The sequence below is a fragment of the Cavia porcellus genome, unplaced genomic scaffold, assembly GCF_034190915.1.
Source record: "Cavia porcellus strain 051 isolate PalLab524CR breed Dunkin Hartley unplaced genomic scaffold, mCavPor4.1 scaffold_25, whole genome shotgun sequence".
Taxonomy (NCBI): Eukaryota; Metazoa; Chordata; class Mammalia; order Rodentia; family Caviidae; genus Cavia; species Cavia porcellus.
The window spans coordinates 29,898,049-29,925,554 of NW_026947508.1; the positions used below are offsets into that span (position 1 = coordinate 29,898,049).

Consider the following 27,506-nt stretch of genomic DNA (forward strand, 5'->3'; position numbering starts at 1 on the left):
AGTCCCGACTCCAGTGGAATCTTCTTCATTCACACAGACCTCAAGCTCTTGTTCTCATCCTGTCAAGAAAAGCTGCAGTCTCTCATGTGGAGGGAACAACACAGGAAACAGTGGGACCCCATCGCTCTCAATTGCTCTCCTTCCTTTTCTCCCTCCATCCTTATCAGATATGTACAGCATTAGCAGCACCAAGAACTGAGCGAGGAGCCTCATTTTGACATGCAGAAGTGAGGATCCAGATGACTGAAAGCAATTTGAGCTTTTATCTGGGACTTGCAGGAGAAGGCCTCTCTGGGGACACCATGGACATGCCCTGGTGGGCACAATGAAGGGCAGAATGGGAGACCTCTCCCATGAAAAATGTTGTTTCAAATCTCTATATTGGGGGAAAGCAATAGAGAAAAAGTCCATGTCATCTTCAACAGCAGGTGGAAAGACCTCATTGTGAAAGGTTGATCCATACTGGAACTTGGTGCACAATTCTCTTCCCCAGTAACAAAATCATTGTCAGCTCCAATTACCGCTCAGCAGAGCAGCTTTGTGCTAGTGACAGCATGGAGCCTGGAGAGGGCTTCTGGCAAATGTTTTTTCCAGGTGAACTATTGAGATATTAGTATTCATGAATCCAGAGATAAATCTCCATTAGAGCACTACTGTCAACAGAATTTGTCAGGAAGATAAAAAAATTTGTTTCCACCAGAGAACTAGGCGTCCTGTTGAAGGCAAGTGGAAAAATGGTAAATGACTGTGCCTTAGGTAATCAATATACAAATCCTGGGCACTCGTTTAACTGATGAATGTCCTGTCCTGCTTATCTCCATAGAAAGATGTTAATATGAGTATGGTATTTATTAACATATAAATAGGTATACTATAAATATGCATATGTAAATGTATCTATATACGAGTGTTTATATGTTAATTGGTGTATTAGTCAATGCTTTACTAAAGAGAACAAATACAACACAAGATATATATAGATGTATAAAAACAACAAGATTGGCTTATGATGGTCAGCCACAGAGTTGTGTGCGGAAGCATGCAGAGGGTGTCTGAACACTGGAGGCCCAAGGATTGAATCCAAGGTCTGGAGTTCACCCTAATGTCCTGTGAAAGTCCACACCAGCAGGCTGATGGGTTTGAAACAGAAGGCCAAAGGCTGTATGATGAGGAGCTAAAGAGTCTTGCCAGAAAGCTGGAGTCTACACTGGAAGCCAGGAGATGAGGTCCAAACCAAAGGTAAAGACTGGATCTTCTCCCAAGAATGGAAGGCACTCACCCTTTCTCCTTCCCTTTTACATATCTCCAAGTGATGAGCCACCCTAGGGATATCTTCTTCTATATCCTTGGGTGTAGAGTTGCTAAATCCATCCAGTTAAGCCTCTAAATGTCTCAAGTTAACCACTACAATCCATCCTGTGTCAACTTGGCAGTCACACACATTTCTTTAAACTAGCTCCAGCTACACAGGCATGCATGTAACTGTACATAGCATGTTATAACTGTCCTTCATACAAACGGAAAAGCAGTAATTCCCCTACCAGAACACACAATGTAACTTTTCTTTGGTTGATGCTTACTCCTATCAGTTTATAAACTTCACATTATAACACAAGGTTAACAATTCCCAAAAAACTGCATTAAGTCTAACATTGTTACATTGAAACCACATTGGGGGACAAATAGTAATCATAATCATCTTTTTTGTAACAGATCACAGGGTCATAACTGGTATTTAGAACTTCCTTCTTCCACTACCCATTCAGTATTCCCTTGGCCTTCAGAAAGCACCTTAGCAGGTCTCGGATCTTTCCCTGTTTGGGTGACACATACCTTCATTCCTGAAGGTTCTGGACCATTTGTCACTTTGCCTGGATTAGGTTTCTGTAATTTTCCATTAACATTAATGACAGGGCATGGTAGTACAAAAAGGCACCATACTTATATTAACATCTTTCTATGGATATAAGCAGGACAGGACATTCATCAGTTAAACTAGTTGCCCAGGATTTGTATATTGATTACCTAAGGCACTTCAGGTATATTCTTCCTTTCCTCCATTGTATAGTAGTAGTCCAACTTCCCCTTTGGTAGTCTGGGTCAGTCACTCCTGACAACACTATGACTCCCTTTTTAGCTTGTTTCCTCAGAGGCATGAGGAGACCAAAATGAGTGTGTGTTGGTGAAGGTCTTAGCTTCCAGTTCAGTAACATGATTGTTGTGCTTCCTGGTATAAGTCTTCCCTGCTCTGGAACTAAAACTTCCAGGTCAGCAGAACACGAAGTCATGGGGACAGGAAGCAAAAATTTTGCTAGTTGATCACTCAGGGTAATGGTGAGTGGTACCATTCCTACTTCCACCCCTTGAATCTTGGACCTATGAATCCTGGCTATGGGAGACACAGTGCCACATAATGGACATTGATTTGAAGCATATACAGCACACACTGTATGATGAAAGGCTGAAGATGAAAGGCTGAAGAGTCTATACTGGAAGCTAAGAGACAAGTTCCAACCAAAGGCAAAGACTGGAGCTTCTCCCAAGAATGGAATGCATTCATCCTCCCTCCTTCCCTTTCATACCTCCCGGTGATAAGCCACCCTAGGGTGGGTCTTCTTCTATACCCTTTGGTGTAGAGTTCTTAAACCCATTTAATTAAACTTCTAAATGTCTCAAGTTGACATAATTAACCACTACAATGACTATCTATTATATGTGGATTTTGATGTACTAGGTTAATTAAAATTGTTCTCAGGGGAGTAATTTCTTTGAAATCTGTTTTTCTTTTTTGGCTTTTGAGATAGAATCACACTTTGTCGTTCATCCTGGGCTTGAGTTCACTGTGTAGCCCAGGCTAGGATCAAGCAGGTCAGCTACTCATCCTGGTTCCATCACAGACTGTTCACTAGCTGGACAAACATCTGGTAATCTGGGGACCCTCACCAGTTCAGTGGCTGTGGGTCTGGAAGAGATTTCACTGTTACTATCAGCAATTTCTAAGCTGAAGACATGGCATAGAATGACTGTTAACCATAATGTAGGCATTGTCCCTGTGCGATTCATCCTGGAGTAAAAACTTGTTTTAGTGTCCGTCCTGCTGTTTGCTGGCCATGTGACATGGGAGTTGCACTCTCTCCATCTGCCTAAAGACTGTGTCCCATTCCTCCTGATAAGAAAGCAGGGTTCAGGAGAAAATTAAATGGATTGGATTCCTTACCTCCTGTAGTATTATGGAAGAGTCTCACAGAAAAACTCAGTAAATACCTTCATATTAGTTTTCTATTTTTATAGTAAGATTTTGTATGACCTTATGTTTTGAACATGCAAAAATCATCATGTTACAGTTCTGAAGGTCAGAAGTCCGGCTGAGTGCTCAGTGTGATAGAGCCAGGATGTTGTCAGGATGTGCTCACTCTGAAGAATCTAGGGGGGAATCTGTCCTTTCTACCTTCTAGAGGTGTCCCTGAGCCTTTTCCCCTCATCTTCCTGTCTCCTTGCATTTTATCTCTTCACCCCTCTCCAGGTCACACCTGTGTGTGTGGCCTCCCTGTGCACTGTCCAGATGTCAGCACTGAGAAACCTCAGTTCATAGGAAAGAACAGTGTGATTTTGGGTTACAGAGATTCTGCCTTCCAGTCTTTCAAATTCAGTTAATAAAATTTTCTGTTTTTGAGGAGAGAAAACTTTGTTCCAATATGGAAATAATGTGCTACCGGATTCCATTCATGCATCCAATCTCAATTGGAAATCCCTACCGACTGTTCTTAGAGAGACAGCAAAGAAGGCAGTGAAATTTAAAATTGTGTTTCTATGAAGTGCCCTTTCTTGCCTGCTTGGTGTGCTGGTGTGTAGCTGAAGAACAGATGTGCTGAGTGCTACCAGGTAGAGCACATGTAATGTGGGCATTTCCATGTACAGATGTAGTGGGATGCACCAAGATGAAAGCCTCACCTAAAGTAGAGTTATGCACAGAATTACAACAACAGGAATAACTGATGTACATTCTATAAAATTAAAACACTCATTTTATCTAGAAAACAGATCAAATAGTTTGTGGTGTCCACATTGAAGGAAAGCTCCCTATGAGCATGTGTGACATCTAGAGTATTTATGCAGGGTGCAGGCAGCAGTTAGTCTCAGGTGAGTTTGTGGTGAGTGAACAGAGCGTAACGAGGAATATCAATGGGTGCTGGAACCACCTTAGAGCCAGAATATACTTTTGGACACATAGTTAATCGTGTGGCAAAATCAATAGAAATATATGTTGGAAATGTCACTTTTCATAAATGTAAAATTTATTCCTAACGACCTATCCTTAAAAGAAAAAAAAAAGTTCTGTGATAGTGGCTATGCTGTAACACTGAGTTTTATGGAAGCCCATACAAGGAAACTAATGTATTGAATTACACAGGTCTTTCCTGGAGGAAAATTCCTGTTATTCTCTCTGGCAAACTTTTTCTCATAAAAATGTTGAAGATGTTTTCTCTTGGAGAATTTCGTGGAAATGTTAAGTACTGAGATGGGTAATATTTTCATTTTTAGTTTCATTTACAATTCAAAGAGAATTTGTGTGATCCTTTCTTTCACAGAAGGTAATATTACATACACAGTATTAAATGGAGATGCTGGAGTCTGGCCTTGGGCTCAGATGCACAGTCTACCCAGTGGTCATAGCAGGTGGCCTTGAGAATGTCACTCTAATTGCTGACTCAGCTTTGTTGTGGGTCTCAATGTCCTGATGTTGTCTGAGAGCCAAGTAGAGTAATGTGGGAGCTAAGGTCTTCATTTTCAACCAGAAAATTTCACATCCTGTTTAGGCTGAACTGTGTGTTTCTCTGGCCAGAGGTTTTCTTCCTTGTAGAGGAGGCATGGAGATCACTGCAGATCCGGGTTGAGATCCTCAGCTCTTCATCTTAGCCATTCTTTTAAGTCAATTTATTTTCCCAATGCTATGGCTTTCCATTTGAAGGTAGGAATGATCCATCTCTAGTGTGAAACACAAAATAATGATAATATAAACTCCCCCCCAAACCAAGAAAAATACTGTGGTGTGCTTAAAGTGCTCAGGGATTTGTTTGCCCTGACATAAATGTGTATAAATACAATATGCCTTAGGAGATGCTCCAGGGATGCAGATGGCCATTTAAATTCACAAGAAAGTTTCGAGCTTCTCTGGGTAAACAAGTTCACCATAAGAAGAGGCTCTCCAATGAAATTCCTGAAGATGTTTTTGAACACAGTGCAGGGCAACAAAAAAGCAGAAGCAGTGTGACCCAGTCACACAAATAACAGATGAATAATAAACATTAAACCATTGACAAGATTAACAAAACAAATTCACAGATGAACAGACTGACACCAAGAACTAGTTTTACCTTATGACCTACTAGTCTCAGCCAAATTCTTGTTCTGAGAACAAATGAACGTGATTTTAATGTTGTGTCCAACATTTCCAAAGACTCACAAGGGGCACCCCAACAAAAATTGAAACAATCTTACTCGCAAGGATCTGGAGTGCTCCCTCCAAATTAACATCCAGGGGTTTTGGTTTCTCTATGAAAAATAGAGAGACCTCAGAGGCAAGGAAGAACTCTTTGTAGTTCCCCTGAGTAACAATTGCCTCAAAGAGAGACTTGGATCCTATAATCAAGAGACCCCAAATGACGTGGGTTCGTGAACAACAATATAGGAATACAAGTAGCCAAACTGATGAATTTGAAATTTAATTGAGGTCAAGACCACTTGAACCTTTCCCCATTTCAGAGTACAAATAAGTGGCATTGAACTGGAAACTTACAGAGCTTTTAAAATAGAGAACCACAAAAGATATCTTGTTAGAAAAAATTTAGCTACAATTTACATTAATTTTTGGTTGACACCTGCATCCTGCTTCTTTTATTGAGCAGGTTAATTTTTCTCTCGTGGTACAGCTCATTATGCTTCTCTCTTTAGACTTCTACCCTGAGTAATTTGCCATTTTCCTGGGTCAAATACAGGGCACTAGTTAAATGCAGGTGTCTACATGGCATCAGTTATGCCAAGATATAACTATGAAGTGGTTTTCATAAGGGATTGGCTCAGGGTGTAAGGACACTGGGTTTCTTAGTGTTTTTCAGGGTCTGGTGGCTGTGGTTTTCTGTTCCCAGCCTGGACTTCTTTGGTTTCTAAGGTTTTGTGGATGCCTGTCGGGAGACCTGTCCAAAGCTACTGCGAGTCTCCTGGCCCAGTGAAACTTCCTCTGTGATCTTTAGCTTTGTGACGTTGTAGGAAATTGGGCTTGGGGAGAATTCACATGGCTATGTTGGATTTCTTCATCAGTTGAGGTCATCCTGGAGACACCTTCCTTAGGGAGTCCTGGAGGGTTGAGTTGATCCCACAAGGTGCACTGTGCCATCTGGATGAAGTAAACAGTCTCCTCAGGCTTTAACATAAACTTTCATTGCCTGGGGTTTTAAAACTGCAGCTACATTATGTGGAGAAGCAGCCCATTCTGCTCACTGTTGAGCGTCTCTGAGCAAGTGGGCTCAGGAGGCTGCTGTGACTACATTGTGATGCTTGGTAACATCAGATCCCAGTTCTGTTTGGTCAGGTTGCCAAGGAAGTGAGGTGGCATTTTAGGGTTCTGTGCCCCTAGCGGGCTCACCAGTCTAAGCTCCTCCATTGCCCATCTTTCTCTTCCTATTAAATAATCTAGCTACTTACACATTTTGTTGTATCTTATCTTAGTGTACAGGAATAATTTGATCTATATATCATCTGTCTATTACTTTCTTACTTTTGCATTCCTGGAGTTTGTACCGTGTGTCTCCACAATGAATTATAGGTGTATCCTCAGACTGATTTTTTCAGATACACACTGAATATTTCTCTAAGCCACAAGATTGATCAGGTTGGACACTCCCTTGAAATCTTGGCTTAGCTGCCTAGAGTTCTGGAATTACAGCCACACACACCCTCTATTCTTTTTTTCTTTCTTTCTTTCTTTTTTCTTTCTTTTTTTTTTTTTTTTTTTTTTTTTTTTGGTCTTTTTCATTTTTATCGGTACCAGGGATCGAACTCATGATCGCCTGCTTGCAAGGCAGGTGCTCACGCTGCTGAGCTAAATGCCCAGCCCCTCACACCCTCTATTCTAATCCAGTGTGCTACTTAGAAACAGCTCAACTAGGATGCCTTTTGGTGATACGAGGCCCTGGTGGTATCTTCACATTTAAGTCAATGTGTGTACATTGACATTTTGTGTGTGGTACGCACAGTGCTGTGGGGTCTTTTCCATTGAAGGAGCATTTTCTCTGAAGATACTGTGCTGGGGATTTACATGTAGACAGTTGTGAAGTTTAGTGTGCTTTTCTTTACTGAGTCTATTTTCATCTCCATTTAACTAGAAAGTAGTGCAACTTTCTAGAAAATTTCACAGTAACTTTCCCTTAGAGATATAAATGTTTGGTTCAGAGTCTTACTTCTGCAGTAGCAGTGGTGGATTCATACCAGTTGGATGCTTTCATGTGCAGAGAGGTGATTAATTATTCATCCTGAGCTAATGAACTTAGTACCAAAGTAGAGTATTCATTTTAGTGACAGAGTGTGTATGTCTGAAAGTAAGACCTAACTGGAAAGAGCTAATGGGAATCAGCCCTTGCTGATCATTGCCTTGGGGATGGCCACTGTTATGAAGATGATGCCTCACTGCTCTCCTGCTTGATTGGTACTCTGCAATGGCAAATAAAGCAGCAATAGGCAGATTTGGACTGTCAACTTTTTTGTTCTTTTTAGGTCTGATTTTCAGGAAAACGTGGAGTCAGGACAGTGTGCGGTGATTGTATGGCAGATATCCTCTGTAATGCCTATAAAACATCACCCCAGTGGTCATAAAGAACACACATGTATGGCATTTAAATCATTTTTCTACTTCTCACAATCAGCCTATGTACTTTGTGTCACCTGTAGGTGTTTACCTTTTCTAGATGCATGTAGTCTGTTCCTTGTTTGAAGAGCAATTCCAATCAGTGAAACTGTGTTAATGATAGGGAATTGACGTAAAGTAGAGTCTCAACCTCCCACATTGTGAGAGAGCAGCCCTGTGCTGAATTCATGAATGGGCAACTTGAAACTCTCGGCTGAATTGAGTCAGCTTGGCTCTTGATATGGAAAGAACACCTGACGATTGTTGCCAACAGCCTCAAAGGAGAACTGGAGAGGAAGATGGTGCTGTTCATTCTCCTTGAGAAACTATTATTGCTGCATTTCCTGATATGAACTTACCTGTCCTCATTGTCAGAGCAGCTCCTGTCCTGTCACTGAGGATGGCTGAGGTTCTTTTCAAGCACCAATCTGCCTATTGCTGCTTTATTTCATAATATGAGTATCCTCAACTTGGCTTCCTGGTTTCAAAGCAGAGGTCTCTCCCTGATGACACTGATCCTTCACTGTGCTGGGAAGGCCTTTCTGGTTTCCACCATTGACCTGTGGTCCATTGAGTGCAGATTCCTGACACAGACTTGCATGAGATATTGTCGTGTCCTCTAAGCTGAACTTATGTGTGGTATTACGTGAGCATAAGCTGAGCATATGTGTGGTCATGGGCTCTAGGTGTTTAGCTGGAGTAGTGTCATGAAGGACAGTGCCATGGGATATAGGCCTTACCTGAGTTCTTTGCATGTCTAGTGTGTGCATGAAACTCCCCCACAGTTTTGCATTGAACTCTTTGGGTGAATATTATAAAATAATCCTCCAAATCCTCATCTAGGCTGAGTTAAATTTCTTCCCTTTCACACCCTGAGTATAAAATCAAATTTTATTGTCTATATAAAGATCTAAAGCCAAATGGGTAGACTGGCCCATGGCTATAATTCCAATTTGAACTTGTGGTCAAATTGGAAAAATTAGCAAGATCATTTTTTTAAAAAAGATTCAAATGCATTGGGGTTGTAGGTCACTGTGAGCAGGCTTCCCCTAGCTTACAAGAGGCTCTGGATTGCATGCCCAGGGCCACCACACAAGGAAAACAAGCTGTAAAGCTACATCTATTACCATGATCACTCATTTGGCAGAAAATTAACCTCACAGTGCAATGAGTATCCTCAGATACTCCAAATAGCAAGTGGATTCATTTCAACAATGCTTTGCTTTTCATCCACTTAGTTGGATCAAAAGAAAACTTTCAAGTCCATTCTAATAAAAGCAAAACCACTCTCAAGTGGTCAGTTTTACAATGATGATGCATTTATAATGACTTAGTGTTTTCTTTCAAAGAAAACTAATTTACAAAATTAAAAGGTAAGACATAGATGTCTTCTGGAGTTTCCTGAGGGTACACGTTATATTAACTGTCACTTGTGTCCAACGATTTGATCACTCAAAATGAAAATTTAGTTGTTTGCACAGTTTCTTTTATAATTCTTTTCTTCAGAATGTTTTTTACAGCTAACAAGTCCACACTCTAGATAGAGCTTGTCAAGTGTGTAGTTTGTACCATTTTCATTCATAGTTGAGTTATCAATTTTTTGGGTCTGTTTTGATATAGGGTGTTGCTATGCAGTTCAGGACGGCCTTGAACTCACTGTTGCTCAGGCTGCCATGGTATTTGCAGTGATCTGCCTGCTTCAGCCTCCCCAGTGCTGTTTTCATGTGGGAGTCACTACACCTGGCTCTATTTTTGAATCTCTAGAATCTCTGACTTTGTGGTCCATGATCCTTAAAGAATCATTGGTAAAGCTATTTAAATTGTGAGTTATTACTGAAACACACTGTCTCATTCCCACCATTGTATTATTTTCTTTTACTGGTTTCTTTCTTTTGATTAACTTCTCAATGTTTCTGTAGCTGGTTTGCTCATCATGAATTTCTTAAATGACTCTTTGCCATGGAAATTCTTTATTTCTTCGTAAATTTGGAAATATGTTTTAGTAGGTAATTATTATGTGCATTGATTTATTCTAATTTAATATACTCCTTCAATCTCTCCTGGCCTGATAATCTGTGTTAAGAAATCTGCAGTTATTCTTAGAGGTTTATCTTTAGAAGTTATTTCATATTTCTCTCTAATGGATTTTAGTGTTTTTTCTTTGTTGTGATTTCTTGGATTTTTCCACAATGCAGTGTGGACAGTTTCTTTTCTGGTTGTAGCTACTTGGAGTTTTAAATGCCTCATTATCTGGACATCCATTTCAGTGCCTAGACTTGAAAGTTTTGTGCAGTAATTTGAGGGAATAAGAATTTTAGACCTTACTGTGTTTCTCCAGCCTTTCATTGACCTCTGTGATGCTTAGGTTATATATTTAGAACCATTTGTGTTGGGCAGGGTTGGAGCTCTAATTTTTCCCTTATCAAAGTTGATTAGACTATTTAGAGTCTTTTTATTTTTACAGAAATGTCAGAATCAAAATTTTAATCTATGTGAAAAATGATGTTGACAGTGTGACATGGCATTGTGTTTTATGATCATTTTATTTTCCTCTATTCATTTTTGGTTTCATTCTGAATTTTATTTTTATTAACTGCCAGATAGCTATTGGGGAGGTGTAAAATTTTGAGGCATCTTATTGGCTGGTGTTTCTTTGTTCCTGTGTTTTTCTGCTGAATGTTGTAGGTCAGTTGGGCTAGAAACTTCTGCTAATAGAGATAACGAACATTGAACTGTAAAGAAAGGACAGTTTATGGTAATATCTACCCACAAAGAACATTATAGCATTTAAGACATACTGGCACTGAAACTGGTTTATTTAGAATATGTGTGTTCTCTTGATCCTGCTATGGTAATTCTTATGTATCAAAAAATCTTTCTATTTCTACTCCATTTGTCTCTTACTAGCTGCCAATTGTTGAGGCAGGAACAGAGAACTTTTAGGATTTCTGTGAGATCTGTTGTCATTTCACCATTTTGATTCCCAACTTCATGGATTTGAGTCTTTTCCTTCCTCTTTTTGATAAGGAGTTTTTTTCCATCCTATTTAATCTTTCATAGAAGCAACTATTGCATTCATGGATTTTTGCTTTGATTTCTTAGTTTCCATTTCTTTAATTTCTGTTATGATTTATAATTTCCTCCTTCATATGATCTTCAGCGTTAACATGCTCTTCTCTATCTATAAGCTTGAGGTTCAACAGTAAGTTAATTATTTGAGCTTGTTCTGTTTTCCTGATAAGTATATTCAATGCTAAATATTTCCCTTTTAGGACTACTTTCAGCGTGTCCTGTAATTTCAAGTATGGTTGTACTACTGTTATCTTTTAAGTGTATAAATTGTCCAATTTCTTTGTTAATTTCATCTGTGACACATTGGTTTTTTAGGATGGTGTTATTTAATTTCCATTTGTTTATGGAGCACTTGTGGTTTATCCCTTTTCTCTCAGTCTCTCTCTGTCTCTCTGTCTCTCTGTCTCTGTCTCTGTCTCTCTCTCTCTCTCTCTCTCTCTTTCTCTCATCCCTTCCTTTCTTTTTATGTATCTGGAATTGCACTCCATACTTTGCACTTGCCAGGCAGGCACTTATGTCTCTGAGCTATATCTGTGTACTAGTTCTTTGGTTTCCTTTGCCATTGATTTCCAATCTCATTGTTATGTGATCTGATAATATGCATGGGATAGTTTCAGTTGAGTTACATATACTTTAGTTTGTTCTATGAGAATATTTTCTATTTAAGAGTATGTCCCAGAAAAAGTGTCAGTGGAGCCCTGTTGTATTTAAGGAACTCATTAGTATTTGTAAAACTATTTCATTTTCTGATAGAGATTTTTTTTATTACTTGGTGTGGTCACCGAGTCAGTTGAGAAGAGAATAATAAGCTCCTGATGTCAGGTACAAGAGAGGAGAGTTGCTGCAAGGTACAGAAAGGCTTGTGTGCTGTAATTGCCTGAGGATGGGGTTAGGCAAGAGGATGGGAAGAACTGGGAATCAAGCTTGATGAACTAAGAAAATGACCTTGAACATCATATTCTGAGGAAATAATGCTACATGTGAGGCATCATATTCTTCACAGCTTCAGTGGTCTGAGGTATTGCAAAGAGATCTACACTTGTTAAACCACATCGCAGAGTGACAGAAACATCCCCACACTCCCACAGCCAGTGTACTTGAGTTTCTGTTAGTTGCCCAGATATCAGTTCCTGCTACTTCTGTTTCTTAGAAACAGCTGGTCACTGTGATGCACAGCTGGTCTTATCAAACATATTACAAAAACCAATCAAAGACAGCCACGGACTCTACCTCTCTACTTCCCGTTTGAAACCCCATAAAAACCTCTCTGCCTGAGTCACAGTGGTAGCTCAGTTCACAAATGCTTTTGATTGTCAATAATTTGGTTTCCAAACAGAAGCATTTGGCAAAATTCTGTTTGTTTACAAACTCTTCATCTGGTGACCAACATGACTGCGGCCATCTATTTTAGACAGATGCAACTGTGGCCATTTTTCCCAGAATCAGGGAACAGATTAAATTTGTCAACTGACGTACCACTGTAGTTAGCCCAAAATATGTCACTAAAAGTGACCATTTAAAAAGATTTCTACACTAGCAACAAAGTCTTTACACTAAAACCATCCATAAATTTAACACAAAATAAAACAAAAAGCCCAAGAGAAACGGGGGACTAAAAGGCAACAGAATGCCTCCAGAATCTCTTAGCTCCATGAAGCCAATCCAGGGGATAGAGAACAGGATAAGCCACACATGAGAATTACTTCAAAGGAGGTTGGAAAACAGATCAGAGAGGTACACAGAGGGACCACAGAAGACATAACGAAGCAGATAATGGAAGTAATAACCAAAGTGATCCAGACGCTTCCAGAAGACACAAATAACAAACTAGCTGAGCTAAACAAAACTATACAAACCATAATGACAAGTTTAGAAAAAAAATTGGAGTCCATAAGAAGGTTAAAATCAGAAATCCAGGTGATTAAAAATTATATTGAAAGTTTGGGCTGCAGAAATGACCAGTGTGAGAACAGAATTTCAGAACTCGAAGGCAGTGGTGCTTTCAGAGACCAACTACACAAACCAACAAGACAACATGAAAAATGGACTCAACCACTGGATGACACAAAAAAGCCTATGAGTAATTGGAAAAAGCGATAAATCAGAAGATAACACTAACAGCATAAAAATATTCACTGAAATAATGGCAGAAAACTCCCCAAATACAGGAAAAGAAACAAGCACACCAATAAGTGGAGGCATGATCAAAAGAGAGCTTATTATACTTTTAGTACCAGAAACCTATCACAGGAGACAAACTCTTAAGTGCTATTACAGAAAAGCAACAAATTACATGGAAAGGTAAACGCATTAAAATTACACCAGACCTCTCAACACAAAACTTCAAGGCCAGGAGGACTGAAGTGTTTTGAGCTCTAAAAGATAACTTCCAAACCTGACTTATGCATCCTGCAAAACTCTCCTTCATAACTGATGCAGACATAAAGTATTTCCATTACAAGAAGACAAGATATTCATGGCCACCAAACCAGCATTACCAAAAAATTTCAACTGACTTGAAGATAACAATCTCTAATTATTGTGCTTTGAAATTTTGTTTGTTTTTCTTTTTTTTCTCTTTAAAGTAAAATAGATTTAAAAAGAAACAAAAATTTTAAGGGTATTTCTGGAAAACAACAATAAAGCCAACAATGTCAATAAATCAAAAAGAATGAATATACCCGGTGTGATGAGCAGTTAAGCAAAAGAAAAAAAAAAAAAAAGGAAAGGAATATCAACAAGAATAAGTCGATAGTTTTCAGTAAAAACTCTCAGTGTGAAATGGTTTCAATTCCCCACCAAAAGACACAGACTGGCAGAACTGATCCAGAAACAAAATCCTATGATACGCAGGAATCAAGAAACACATTTAATTCAAAAAGAAATTCACAGATTAAAGATCAAAAGATGGAAAATAATATTCCACGCAGGAAAAGAGAAAGAAGTAGTGATCCTAACTTTATTTTTTTTATTTAAAAGAAAAAAAAAAGAAAAAACAGTATAATGGTACAAGTAATACAGAATTGCAAAAAAAGGTAAGAAATTATAATAGATTACATATTGTCATCTTAGAAATGGTTGTTCAAGTTACAGTATTAAAGCATACAAAGTGGACATTCAAACAGTGAGACTGCAAACAGTTGTGTTCAGTGATCCAACAAAAATTTAGTAATATGTTCATTTATCTTAACACACCTAAACACACTTGCAGTTGTATCCTTTAGATCACTTTTTTTCTCTGTTTTACAACAAAACCCAAAATGTGTAAATTTTGTAGTGATATTAACTTTAGACAAAGTAGACTTCAAGCCAAAACTAGTCAGAAGAGACAAAGAAAGTCACTACACATAGGTGAAGTGAATAATTCCATAGGAAGGGATGACGATTATAAACACACTGAATAATAACATGCCCAACTTCATAAAACAAATACAGACAGGCAAAGTTAGATAAATATTAACAAATGGTAAAGGAGGATCTCGGTAATAACCCACTGTCAAAAACAGATCATTTGAGAACTGGGCTCCTAAATCAGGCAAGATGCAAGATTGCTCAAGGTGCAATTTATTGTCAGCTTACAAGACAAAAAGTCCTGTTTTTCCAGGATTTACTCAGTGGCACGTGTTTTTCTTTAAAACTGGAGACACAAGGGACACAGGAGAGGGGAGGTAAAAAGATTTAAGATGTCCTAGTACAGGTACCAACTCTCCATGATGAATTTAAGTACAACTAACTTACTAATAAAAATAAAAGTTAACAGAACAAAAATGACACACAGCCCTCTTTATGGTCAGCTAAAAACCAAAATCGCCTTGATGGGTACAGAGCTACTATTTCTGTCATTTTGAAGATCCCCATGTAAATTGGCATGGTCTAAACCCACACTGTTAGCCCTGTTACAGCTTCACCCTGCTGTACAGGGATGATCTCCAGGGATTACGCTGCTCTCTACTCACCAACAGGAGGCTTAACGGGAGGAAGTCCTGACTGTCGCAGAATCCAACTTCTGTGTTTCTGATACACTGCCTGTTCCAACAACCATGAGAGGAAGTGTGCAAAAACAAAGTGCTGTTAGTTTTAACACTTCACACGGGGCACAGGTAAGACACACATCTCCACACCTACAATGGTGTCTACTGAGGAATCCTAAGACTGCCTGGGAGAGTGAGGCAAGAGCATCAGAGGGCTGCCCAGAGTGGTTCTGTCACCACCCAAGGGGACACTGGCACCTAAAATAGCAATAGGGCCCCTTGGAAGTGCAAACCACCTCAGTGTGCACATACAGAGAGGACAACCACCTAACATAGCTACTCTGCAGCTCCTTAAGCCACACTTTGATATAGCAACTGGACTTTTCCTTGTGCCCTACAGCTAGACCTCCAGGAATGAATGGGGTGAATCAGCAGCACGAAGGGGAGGAGGGAACCCCAGCTGCTCTGCAGGCACTGCTCTCAGGGTGGGTTGCAGGCAAAGAGGCACAGCCCAGAGGCCATGGCCAGTGCTTCTCAGAAGACTAAAGCTTGTCTCAGTTTCTACAAAAAAGGATGGAGAACACGGAGGCAGGGGTCCTTGTTTGACAAACACTGGGTGGCTAAACAGGCAGTACAGCCCTGTCACAAACTGGGTAAAGAGCTTGCAACATCTTCTGCAGATATTTACACTCCCAGTTGTACAGTGTTTTGTTTTCCTGCAAGTATACCAGGAATACTTCTTAGCAACATCTTGCCATAGCTCTAGAAAAGACAGATAGCTGGCCGTGTTGGTAAGACTGGGCAGTCATTGTAAACCTTCATTCTAAAGTCTAGGAGACATGCTGTAATTTATCTTATACTCTCCACCTTGCAAGTCATTTGTAACAGTCCACCTTCTTACCAATGTGGCATAGACATCTTCTATGTAATTTACCCTGACAACTTTTTCTATTCAATCCATTTAAATTTAGTGTTACACAGTTTGCCTGCACATGCCTGTAATCCTAGCACTCTGGGAGGTTGAGGCAGGAAAACTCCAAGTTCAAACCAGGCCTGGACAATTTAACAAGACCCTTTCTGGATAATAAAAGAAGGGGTGATGTGTAGTACAGGTAGAAGGCTCCCTCCCCAGTACCACCCCAAACCCCAAAACAACAACCACAACCACAAAAATGCCTCCAAAAAAACAAATCAACAACAAACAGACTCATTAATACTACCCTTTATTTTTGTTTTGTTTTGTTGAAACAAGGTCTCCCTGTGTAGTTCACACTGGCCCTACAATCCCTGTGAATTCGAGGCTGGTACTGAGCTCTCAGCAACCTTCCTGCCTTAGCTTCCCCAGTGCCGGGATTACAGGTGATCTCCACACCCAGCTATGTTAATATTGCTTGCAATGTTCAGAGAGAAAATGTGATTCTTATAGTGAAACAGAAATTGAAGGTACAGGGAAAACAACAGAGTACTCATTTAGACTATTTAGTAAGCCAATGGAAATTAAGCTCAAGGCCCGTCACAGCTTACTTACTTATCTATTTTATTTATGATACAAGGTCTTCCTATGAAGCTCAGTATAGCCTTAACCTGGATTTATGATTCACATACATCTCAGATTCATGATTTTCCTGCCTGAGCCTCCCAAGTACTGGAATTACAGGCATGCACTTCCATGCCTTGCCAACATTTGTAAGACACCTTGAGGGAGAAAGTGTTAATTCTTAAGAACTTACTAGTTAAAAGACACACTGGAAAGTGTTCAGCTTTAAAAAGTTTATATAAATGTATTTTTCTCTGATTTTCATACAGGCAAGAAAGAGAAAAAAGGAAAACTACCTACACAGGGGGCTAACAACAGGAAACTTGTAACAACCCCACTGGTACAGTTTATACAGCACAACCATGTACATCAGGAATGAGAAGGAATGAAGTCTCCACCTAACACTGAGATTGTCAGCAATGCACGAGGCTCAGGACTCCATCAGCTTCACCCACATGACACATTGAAGCATCAAAATCACATTACTATGATGCCCAAGTTACAGATATGGAAACTGAGGCACAGCACAGCTGCATGACTTGCTCAAGGTCATGTCCCTGCTACCACAAGAGCTGGATGTGGATGTGGGCTCTCTCAGGACCCTATCAGTGCCTTTTACTAGGTGGGCAGGACTGTCAGGGACTCAAGGTCTCCTCTCAGCCAACTGCACTCTTCAGTCAGCAGTTACATAAGGGCCATCCCGACTGCACTGGAAAGGTCAATGCCTTGCCATCTCTCACTGAGAAGGCAGCAGGGCTGCCCTAGCGGTCTCCACAAGGCTTCTGCCTTCTTCCCTGTCCCTCTTCAGGTGGCACAAGGTAAGTATATGGAAAGATAACACTGGAGGGAAGGGAAAAGGAAAGACAGAGTTGGCAGAAGCTGGAAGTTGTGAGCTAAAGTTTACTCTGCCATTTCTTCTAGTGTGGAGAGAAGTCCCAAGTGTCACACTGCAATTTTCCTGGCAAGCCAGTGCTGCCTGCCACACACTGCACCCCACAGGTGCATCAGCCTCAGCCCTGAGAGCACAGATGGGTGCTCCACTTTATTAGTTGGGCAAGGATGCTAAGGTTCAACCAGACAGATTTTTTAAAAATTCTATTATTGTTGTTAACCATTTTCCAACAAATGTTAGGGCTAATCCTGAACCATTGACACCTGGGCATGCAACCAAACTCAGATGCTTTGTAACACATACAATGGCCACTCTAGGTAATTATTAGCGCGCACATGCTCCCAGCCAGTGTTGCATTACATGGCCCACCACATACCATCCATCTGGATCTCATTGGGCTGCACAGAGTGGGAAGACTTGGAAGAAGAGACTCGGAAGTTTGCAGGGAGTGTCTCTGATGACCCAGTTGCCACGCCATGAATGGCCTTTTCTCTAACCTTCTCTCTCCATGAAGGTGCTCTCCTAAAGTGTTTGTCATGCTCCTGGCAAATGAAAACACAGAACAGGCACACTCTAATAAAGATAACTGTCCTTCAGAAGGACTCCTAAGCCCCTGACTGTTTTGCTTTACTTAGCCTTTCCTGGTGACCTTCCAATGTGCTGCACACACTGGAACTTCAGTGTGAGAGGAAACATGATTACATTCCTGCTGGGCCCCAACTGGAGAAACGAGGGCAGTCCTGGGCACCAGGGATGTGATTTTCTCACCCATCAGAATATTTTATTTCTTACTGTGGACAAGCTCTTGCCTGCTATATAATGTACTTTTATTTATTTTCAAAATATTCTGGCTACAAATAATCCAACAAATGCTTTGCTTCCAGATTCAGCTTCCATCTTCTTTGTGAAAATCAAGTACTCTTGGAGCTCACTGAAGACAATCGTAATGTATGGCAACAGGTTAGTTATGATTTAGCATGAGGGGAAATTTAATATACTTTTGAAAGAAACCTTCCAAACAGAAGAACTGGGGCAGGACAGTCAGCTGTCACCAAAACACAACTTAAGACTTTGATCGCAGGCTGCAATCTGTTTGACAATATAGAAATAATTTTTGAAGGTTGCCAAAAATTAAGTAGTGGACCAAGAGCAAGGATCAGTAGTAGAGCACTCAACTGGCATATGTGAAGCCCTGAGGTTGATTCCTAGCAGTGAGAGGAGAAAAAAGCTGAAAACTTACAACATCAAAACGTCTGACAGTCCCAAGGACCAAAAGGTCGGCAAATTCTTTGTCCAAGACATTTCGAGCCTGAAGTAACAAAACAACAACTAAATATATCTGAAGGATGTTACACATTACAATTTTTTAAAACAAAGACTTCAAAGACTCACATGCTTGCAACACAAACTGGAAAGAAAAGATAGTGAAAAATCAAGCATTTGCTTATTTTGAACTACCATATTATAGATTAGTTATGGAAAGTGATTACTAGTTGTCTAGAGTTAAATTTTCTCTCCATTCAAATGAAAAATAAGTATTCTAGAACCACAGAAAAACCGAACACTGTGGCTAAGCAGACAGAGGCACAGACTCCGTTGTCACCTTTCTGTTCTCTGTCGGGATCTGTAATAACAGGGCCAATGTGTTGTAATCGAAGGCTTCATCTAAGGCCAGCTGTGCGCCATGAACCCCACTCTCTATGAGGTTGTTTGCATATTCTTTAAGGCCAATGGATATGACCCAGCGAATCACTCGATCATTGCTCCAAACAAGCACATCTGTGAAAGAACAAAACAACTGTAAATGTGGCTTCAGAAAACCTCTTCATCATACATGTCCTGCAATGCAGGGGAAAGATTCCTAGCATGGATCTTGATCCCTCAGCTCCTGAAAATGGACTCCACACTCACAAATACTGACAGACACACACCTAGACACAGCTGTTTTGGTTCTGCCTCATTCTAATAAAAACTTTCCCTTTAGAAGCCTCCCCTAGTGCACTCAGGTGTCACAGTAAGATTGTGGATAGGATATATTCAGGGAACAATACAGCATGATTGGCTGAGGATGTAGCTTGGTGGCAGATCACTTGCCTAGTATGTACAAGGCCTGGGGTTCAATCCTAAGACTGCAAAAACATCAGGCTGAGGGTCAGAGTCAGACCTAGCACGTATAAGCATGTTTCCTACACAGACCCCAGAGTCTCCTGAAATGCTTCTCCATCATGAAAGGGGCAGATACCATGACAGTTCAGATACCTTGCTGAGTTCAACACAAACTCTTTGCTTCTGACCTTCTGACCTTCGTTTTCTTTTACTTTTTCTTGTTGTTGTACTGGGAATCAAACTCAGAGCCTTGTGCTTACCAGGTAGGTGCTAAGCCACTGAGCCATACCCCAGCCCCTGTGCTTCTGAAGCTTTGGTCATATCAACATCTTAATATATTACAAAGAAAGAATTTTAAAGACATTCCAGCATATTAGATTTTGGCAATCGTATATCATACAAAGATAATTATTAAATGTATTCTATTACAGACCAAAAAATTGCCACTCTGTAAAAATATATCTGACCACCAATCTTTTCAAAGACTGCTTTTGCCAACTGACAAAATATGGAGAGGGGATATAGAAAACAAATTAAATGGATTAATACATTTCATGTCTGATTTTTTTTCTCAACTTTGTTTTGGTACCAGGGATCAAACTCATGACCTTGCACTTGCCAGGCAGCCGCTCTGTTGTTGAGCTATATCCCCGGCCATGACTTTCTTTTCTAAATAGACCTCAACGTATTCTTTGTTTTAAAAGAATTAAAACCCAGGCCTTGCACAGACTAGGCAAGTGTCCTACCACAGGGCTACATCCCTGGCCAATAGATAATCCTTTATTTTATTTAGAAAAAGACATCAGAATGAGGATGAAAATAACAGAACCACGATGCAGCCTGAATGAATCAACTATGGAAGACTTGACACAGTGCTTGATCATTATTCAGTAAGTCTCATTTCTTCTCATCACTGCAGTGCTATTAGTAACTACCGAGAATTCTGAGAGACTCTCGTGAGCATGACATTCAGTGTTGTCTTCAGAGAAAATGCCTGTCCCTGTCATACTGAGGGGGCTGCCATGCCCTCTCCTACCTCCTGGCCTGTTTCTGACATGTCTTTCCTTTGCCCACAGGACACTCTGTGGTTTCTGTAAGGACTGCAATCCCAGTTAGTATGGGTGCTGTGGCAGGAGGGTCACAGGTGTAATCCCAGACCAGGGTACTTAGTGAAATTCTGTCTCAAAATAAATAAATAAATTACAAAATTATGGGTGCTAGGCTATTGGTTGCCTTGACCTCTCCCTCCCTCTGGGAGCAGAACTGTGTGCCCTGCATGCTGCCACAGGCCTTAGAAAAAGCTCCCAAAGCTGTAGTTTTAACCTCTAATCCGGCATAATGTACTTGCCTTTAACTACATGCTGACTTTCTTCTCTTCTTCTTTCCAGTTCTTTACGATCATAATTTAACCTTTTCAGGCACATAAGTCCACACTGGAAGCTGTTCCTATTTACAAAATAAGGGGTTATTTTACGGTGGCAATGTGAAGTCTCTTGATCCGTTAGGAAGAACCACTTGCACTGCCTCACCTGTGAAAACTGTCAACCATTTTCAGCCGCCCCCGCAGGTCTTTCCTGGTCAGGTGGTCCAGCATCCGAGCATCCACAAGGCACTCCATGAAATAGCTTCGGTACTGAGGTAGGCCCAGGCTGGGCAGCCACTCATTGCCAATCCACTCGTGGTCCATGTCCCCATATGCAAGTGTCTGATTTCAACAAATGAGTGACATCAGTTCAGATTTTTAATCTAGACACCATTCTTAAAGGCTAAATGAATGACAACATTGCTTTTCATAATTTCTAAATATTTGATCTCCCATTCCTACCTTTTCAAATTCCTAAAGTTTTATCCAACAGAAATCATATTGGCAAAATTTTATGACTCATTTAGGACAATTTACCAAGCTATAGAAAAATCATACCTGTCTATAAATTCCTTTTCTGAATTAGTTTTCAATATAATAATATAGGAATAAAGAATGATCATGACTCATGAACAAGTTTGAAGAATCAATTCAAATCATCTCAAATGAGCTCTAGCTGGTTTTGATTTTATTTTTAATACTTTGTCTTCCTAAATGACAAGTGTATTTGAAAATCAGGAAAAGTAAATTTAAAATGATAAATGAACAACTAATGAGACTAAGAACAAAAACAGAAAAATACAATTAAATTTAGAAGACTTCAACACTCCTCTCTTAACAACTGGTTCAATGTGCCAATCAAAAAACCAAAAAGGACTAAGAAAAGGAAAACAATCAGGAAGGCTACGGACAAAAACAATACTGTCAATCAATCTGACCCAGATATAACTTACACTTTTTCCTTTCTTTTTTTTTGGGGGGGGGGGGTTACTGGGAATTGAACTCAGGACCTCATGCTTGCAAGGCAGGTGCTGCACCACTGAGCTAAATCCCCAGCCCCTCCCCACAACCTTTAAAGACAGAGATTCCCATTATATTACCAGGATTGAGTGCAGTGGCTATGCACAAGCACTCCCTATGCAAAGAGATATTGATGCCACTCTAATGTCCATCTTAGTTTAATGCCCAATTGTCATAGGACATTATAACAGCCAACTTCTGGGCTCAGTCTCTTGAGTTTTGGCAACTACAGGGGTGCATCATCACATCTGGCTTCAGGACGTACTTTTTTGTGGTGTGGTATGGTGGTGCATGCCTGTAAACCCAGCACTCAGGAGGCTGAGACAAAAGTATTTCGAGTTTGGGACTAGTCTGCACTACACCAAAAATAAGGAATCATGGTAAGTAGGTTTACTGACTCAGGAATAGGTTGGTTCACCAACTGAGGAGGAAAAAAAAAATCAATGAAATTTGCCCAATTACGAGATCAGCAAAGAAAGCCATGTCTCATAATACCTTATGTGGCACAAGATCCATCATTCAGTTATGAAACTCAGCATTCTAGGACGAAAGACCCACCGCCTCAATCTATTAAGGGTCATCTACCAAAAGCCTGCAGCTAAAAACCTCACAATGAGGGACCAAATGTCTCCCTGAACGGAAAGAAGCACAAGGGGTGTCCACTGTCACCGTTTATGTTTGCCTGTGCTGGAGACCTGGCCACTGTAATGGCAGGAAAAACATAAAAATGGCATGAGTTGAGAAAGACATAAACCTCTCTTTATTAGTAAATGACACAATTATCATTGTTGAAAAAGTCTATGAAATAGCTATTAGGGTTTATACATGAATTTAGCAAAGCTGCTGAATATACAATGAATACACAAAAATTAACATTTCTAAATATACAAAATGAACTGGAAATTGAGATTTTAGAAGTATCTTATATAATGGCACTAAACTGCATAAAATCCTTAGCAACCAATTCAACAGAATATGTCCAAGGTCTGTACAATGAAAAATAGACATGATATACAACCACTTCACAGAGAATGGTTCGTTATGCTCTCCAGCTAAGGAAGATTAAATTACATTCACAGGAATCCTAAGGTACATTGAGGAATCCTTTAAAATAAAAACTATCCATTCCCATCCATCCTCTCCTGGCTTGAACTCAGGGTTTCATACCTGCTAGGCAAGCACTCTAACCTGAGCTACATCCCCAACCCCTTACAACAGGGTCTCACTAGGCCCAGGCTGGTCTCTAAGTTGATATCTTCCAGCCTCAGCCTCCTGAGTTCTGGGATTACAGTCATAAACCACCATGCATGGCCTCCATGTTTGGTTTAGAACAATGGATTCCACTCTAGTATTTTATTTGTTCCAGTCAAGATACAAGGGATGGCTCAGCTAAGAGGAATGTTCCAATTCTAACAGAAAAGATTTCATAACTTTCTTTAAATGATGAGTGACAAATATACCACTATGGTAACCATTAAGATACCTAACAATGTTACCATGATGCAGTCCTTTGAGTCATACTTTCATGGGCCTGGGATTCACAGCCTGAATATTTGATGTTTTCTGGCCTGCTGACTATGCTCTCTTCTAATGAGTAGAAGAAATCTTCCAAATAAAAAGCTGTGCGGAAGCAAACCCTCCATATCTCTGTTTACTACTTTTGCAGTTGCTGATAATGCAGATTCTGACAGCTCAGACTCAGTTTGAGGGAGAGCCTCCTCCTCTCCCTGGCTGCCACCACAGCCTTCTGAAGAAGTGTGCAAAGGGACCTCATGCTCCAAGCATGGACAAGTCACGCTCAGTCTCAAGGTCAGTAAAATGCGAGCTCCATGAGAGTGGGACTGCAGCTGTCCTGCTCATTAATGGCTCCTGGCAGCTGGCACAGCCTTCTTACACAGCCAGTCATATCTTACATCTGATATGCGAACAGTTCTGACCACACTTGAGTGTTCCTTCCAAAGCTCAGTCAGGAGTGAGGCCACCCAGTGCCAGCACGGGCAAAGCACAATGCTTTGTGCTAGCATAGCTCTGTCCTAGCAGCTCTGTCTGGGAAAGGATGGTGGCAAAGTGCACCAAGCTTCTGCAGAACATTGCATGTGGGGTAAATCTGGAATCTTCTGCATGGGCCCCTTTTATATGGTCACTGCAAAAAGCAAATGTTAAGCTTGTTCAACTACACTTTATGTCTCTGATGCTATTTCATATTGAAGTGGTGACCATATTCTACTTTGTCTTTTGGAATATATTGAAACTTACGTAATTATGAAATGCACTGCTTAATTCACTGATGGTCATTGTTGGTCCTGTAGAGAGACCTCTAACTAGGTGAATTTAAGTGATTCTAGAGGCAGGGAGTATCTAAACCCAGGGAGGGAAACCCAGTTAGTAGCTATTCTCTTTCTTCTTAGTTTTTGTTTCTAAACTTTTTGTAATTTTGAGACAGGATTTTACTATGTAGTTTAGGCTGACCTTGAACTCACTATGTAGCCTATGCTGGTCTCAAATTTGCAACAAACATGCTTGATCAACCTCCCAAGTCCTGGGATGACCCATATGTGTCACCAAGTTCCACCTCTCTTTTTTTCAAATGAACAAACAAAACAAACAACCAAGTGCTATAACTGAACAACCTTTAGAAATGCAAACAGAAGCAACTGTTTCAAGCATCATCTTGGAATCAGCAAATTCTAATCTTAACTCATTTATACTTGCTTTCAGACATATGCTAACTCTTCTGAGCCCCCGAATACCGTGCCCCTGGGAAAAGCTGAAGAACTACAAGTCCCCTGGTACTGCACTGTGCCCACCAAAGACCCAAGAGGGCAGAGGGATGCTGGGAATTTAACCAAGTCATCTGACTCAGACACTGTAAAACATGGGGCAGAGCTTTCTGTGTAGTGAAGAGTTAGGCAGCTGAAATTCAATCTCTGTGAAGTGATAAGCCTTAATTTCTGAGAACTCCATTACTAAGATCTTTAACTCAACACAGTAGGGCAGTACTTAGTCAAATAACAATATAAAGACATAGAGGGAAAGGCCCCGTGCCAACTTTCAGGTTTAGAAGTGTATTTCATGATTTTTTTCAGCAGTACATTTTAGAACAAAACTAACCCAGCAACGAACTACATGTACATAAACTCAGGAGTTGCCTAAACCAGGGGACTTTGTATAAAAGATTCTATTCATAAATAAAACAACCTTCGTTCAAAGTAATTTCCATGATCCCATATGGGAAATGTTCAAAATTATCCATGAGATGTAATCTTTAATCCTGTGATTTATTTGATTACATTCTTCAAGTCATTAATGATACTATGAATAAATTAAGGTGTGAAAAACACCTACTAAAGCAGGTCACACAAGTTTACATCCTCAATTGCTTTTTGTTGCTACAGAGTGAAGAAATATTATAGAAAGACTCCAACCTTATCCAGCTTCCCTCCTCATCTTCCTGATGTTAGGTTGTTAGGAATGTAAAAGAACATAACTATTAGTATTAGTGAACTTTAGTAGTGTAAGCAAATTAATTCTGCAGGGAACATGCACCTTGACTGAGTGAAAAACATTCAAAATATCAATGCCTCATGCAAAAACTCATGAAAATCCAAGAATTTCAATTTTCCATGCAAGGAGCAGACTTTTTCCATGCCAACTAACCTCATACAGTAGACTGTTGGTGTTAGACAACCACAACGCAGTGCTCAATGGAGGTCTCTCCAAAAGGAGAAGCAAATTACATCTTCTCTAAATGGGGCAAATCTATAAACTAAATTCTTGTAAAAATCTAAAAAATGCAAATATGACTATACGCTATGAGCTAATAACCTAAAAAGAACACATTATATTTGAAACAAATGCAAATTAACTTTTGTTTTCAACAAAAGACAAAGGGCCCTTTGGTCTGGAGTAGGAAACCCACTTTGGAACATGAGCTGCAGGGCTGACTGACCATCTGAGATGTGGCTGCGAGTGTTTCCATCTCTTCATGTGTTAACCAGACATTTCCTGTGGTCTAAGGTGACCCCAGTGCACCAGCCACATCCAGGGCAAGGGAAGCATGACAGAAAGGAGAAGGACGCACATATGAGCCACAGGCACAGTAAGGAGCCACGAGGCAAAGGTCACTCTTTGCACATTTTCATTTCAGGCACCCACAGAGAAAGCCAGAGATCATTAACACAGGCTCATCCTCTTTTAAACAATAACAGTGTGGTCGGAATATAAGGAGAACAGCACACAATTTCCAGATCACATGCTTAAAAGTATGGATGAGAACATACTTTATATTTCTGAAAAGTTACTTTTCCCAGTAACTGATGATTCAATAGACAGTATTTTCAATAGTCTCACCATGTTGGAGGTATAGCTCATGATAGGGTTTTTGCCTGGCTCTCCCAAAGCACTAGGTTTAAGCCTCAGTACAGCAAAACAAAAGAATAAAACAAAACACACAGAAAGCAGTCTCACCCCAACACAGGCTAACAACAGGATGCTCTGGCCTTGGCTTCCTGTGGCTGCTTTCAGCAGATGATCCAAAGCCAGAGGAAGCCCAGGAGGCCAGGGCACAAGATAGTGAGCACAGGAGAGCCAAACAATGCAAACACCAAAAACAAAGCACTTGTCACCATCTGAGTCAAACCTGAGACTGATGGCCACTCTGCTAGCCCACTGTAAGCTCCCCAAGAACAGCAATTTCTGTGTTTGTAACTGGTGATATGGAGAGTCTTTCTGATGTGAGGTCTAGTCCTTGCCAATAGTTCAACTGAATCACAGAAGCTCCCTTTTGAAAGAGGGTTCTTAAAAGCTTTGAAAAAGCCATGCAGCATCTTCATTTCTACAAAGCCCACATTAATGTGGAAATAGCTGCAGAACAGACTGATACTGGTTACAAAACATTCCACCAAGGGAAAGTGTTCTTTGGCCATACGTTAAAAAAAAAAAAAAAAAAGGCTTATTGTTCATTTTCATAATTCTCTAACAACAAAATCTTCACACTTTTTTGTGTATAAAGTTACTGTAGGCAGACCTTGCTCTGCTGCTCAGAAGGATGTCTACACAGCTCTAAGAGTTTGTTGAACATCTAAATGAAAAACCCCTGAACTTTGCAACTTAAGAGCTGGCCTGCTCTTCCCTTCTAATAACCACCAATGTTTCATCAGAAGAGTCACCAGGAAGCTCTTTGAGGGCTCTTCACTACTCCCCAAGTGGACAGCATCTTTGTGAGCACAGGCATGGTTGGACAGACACATGCAGCTCCCAAGACCCAGAGCACCTGCTGGTGCCGTGACACACAACCACAGTGCATCTAGGAAACTCGGCATTTTTCCTCCTTTAGTTCTTGTAGGGAAAAAAAGACATCCACAAAGAAGAGAAGCTTAGAACTGTCCAGGAACCAGTGGATTTCTGGGAGGTGACCACCCCTTGTTAGCATGTCAACTGTATGTCAGTGGCACCTCTGGACTGCCACAAATTACAGTTACTCTGTAAGTCCCGCCTATATGTGCAGTGATGCAGATGCACTCACACGCACAAGACTGAAGGAAAGAAGCCACACACAACAAAGTAAAGGCAGCCCAACCTAGTTTATAGCCAAGGGGCCATAGCCAGGTGCTTATTTATGCCCGGGGATTGTATGCAAGGGTTTA

The 27,506-nt window shown here is 40.4% G+C and overlaps 1 protein-coding gene across 1 annotated transcript in view; it reads right to left on the minus strand.

The window, feature by feature from the left end:
• The window catches only part of LOC134472797 (liprin-alpha-1-like), an 85,565-nt gene that overhangs the window by 13,698 nt on the left and 44,361 nt on the right, over positions 1–27,506 (minus strand). Inside the window, exons 13-20 of the mRNA XM_063235123.1 lie at positions 25,811–25,873; positions 25,290–25,312; positions 21,008–21,187; positions 20,827–20,924; positions 18,976–19,151; positions 18,613–18,681; positions 17,749–17,914; positions 14,929–14,998 (exon numbers count right to left, since the gene is read on the minus strand). Coding sequence (XP_063091193.1) covers positions 14,940–14,998; positions 17,749–17,914; positions 18,613–18,681; positions 18,976–19,151; positions 20,827–20,924; positions 21,008–21,187; positions 25,290–25,312; positions 25,811–25,873 — 834 coding nt within the window. The 3' untranslated portion in view covers positions 14,929–14,939. The remainder of the gene's footprint in view (positions 1–14,928; positions 14,999–17,748; positions 17,915–18,612; positions 18,682–18,975; positions 19,152–20,826; positions 20,925–21,007; positions 21,188–25,289; positions 25,313–25,810; positions 25,874–27,506) is intronic.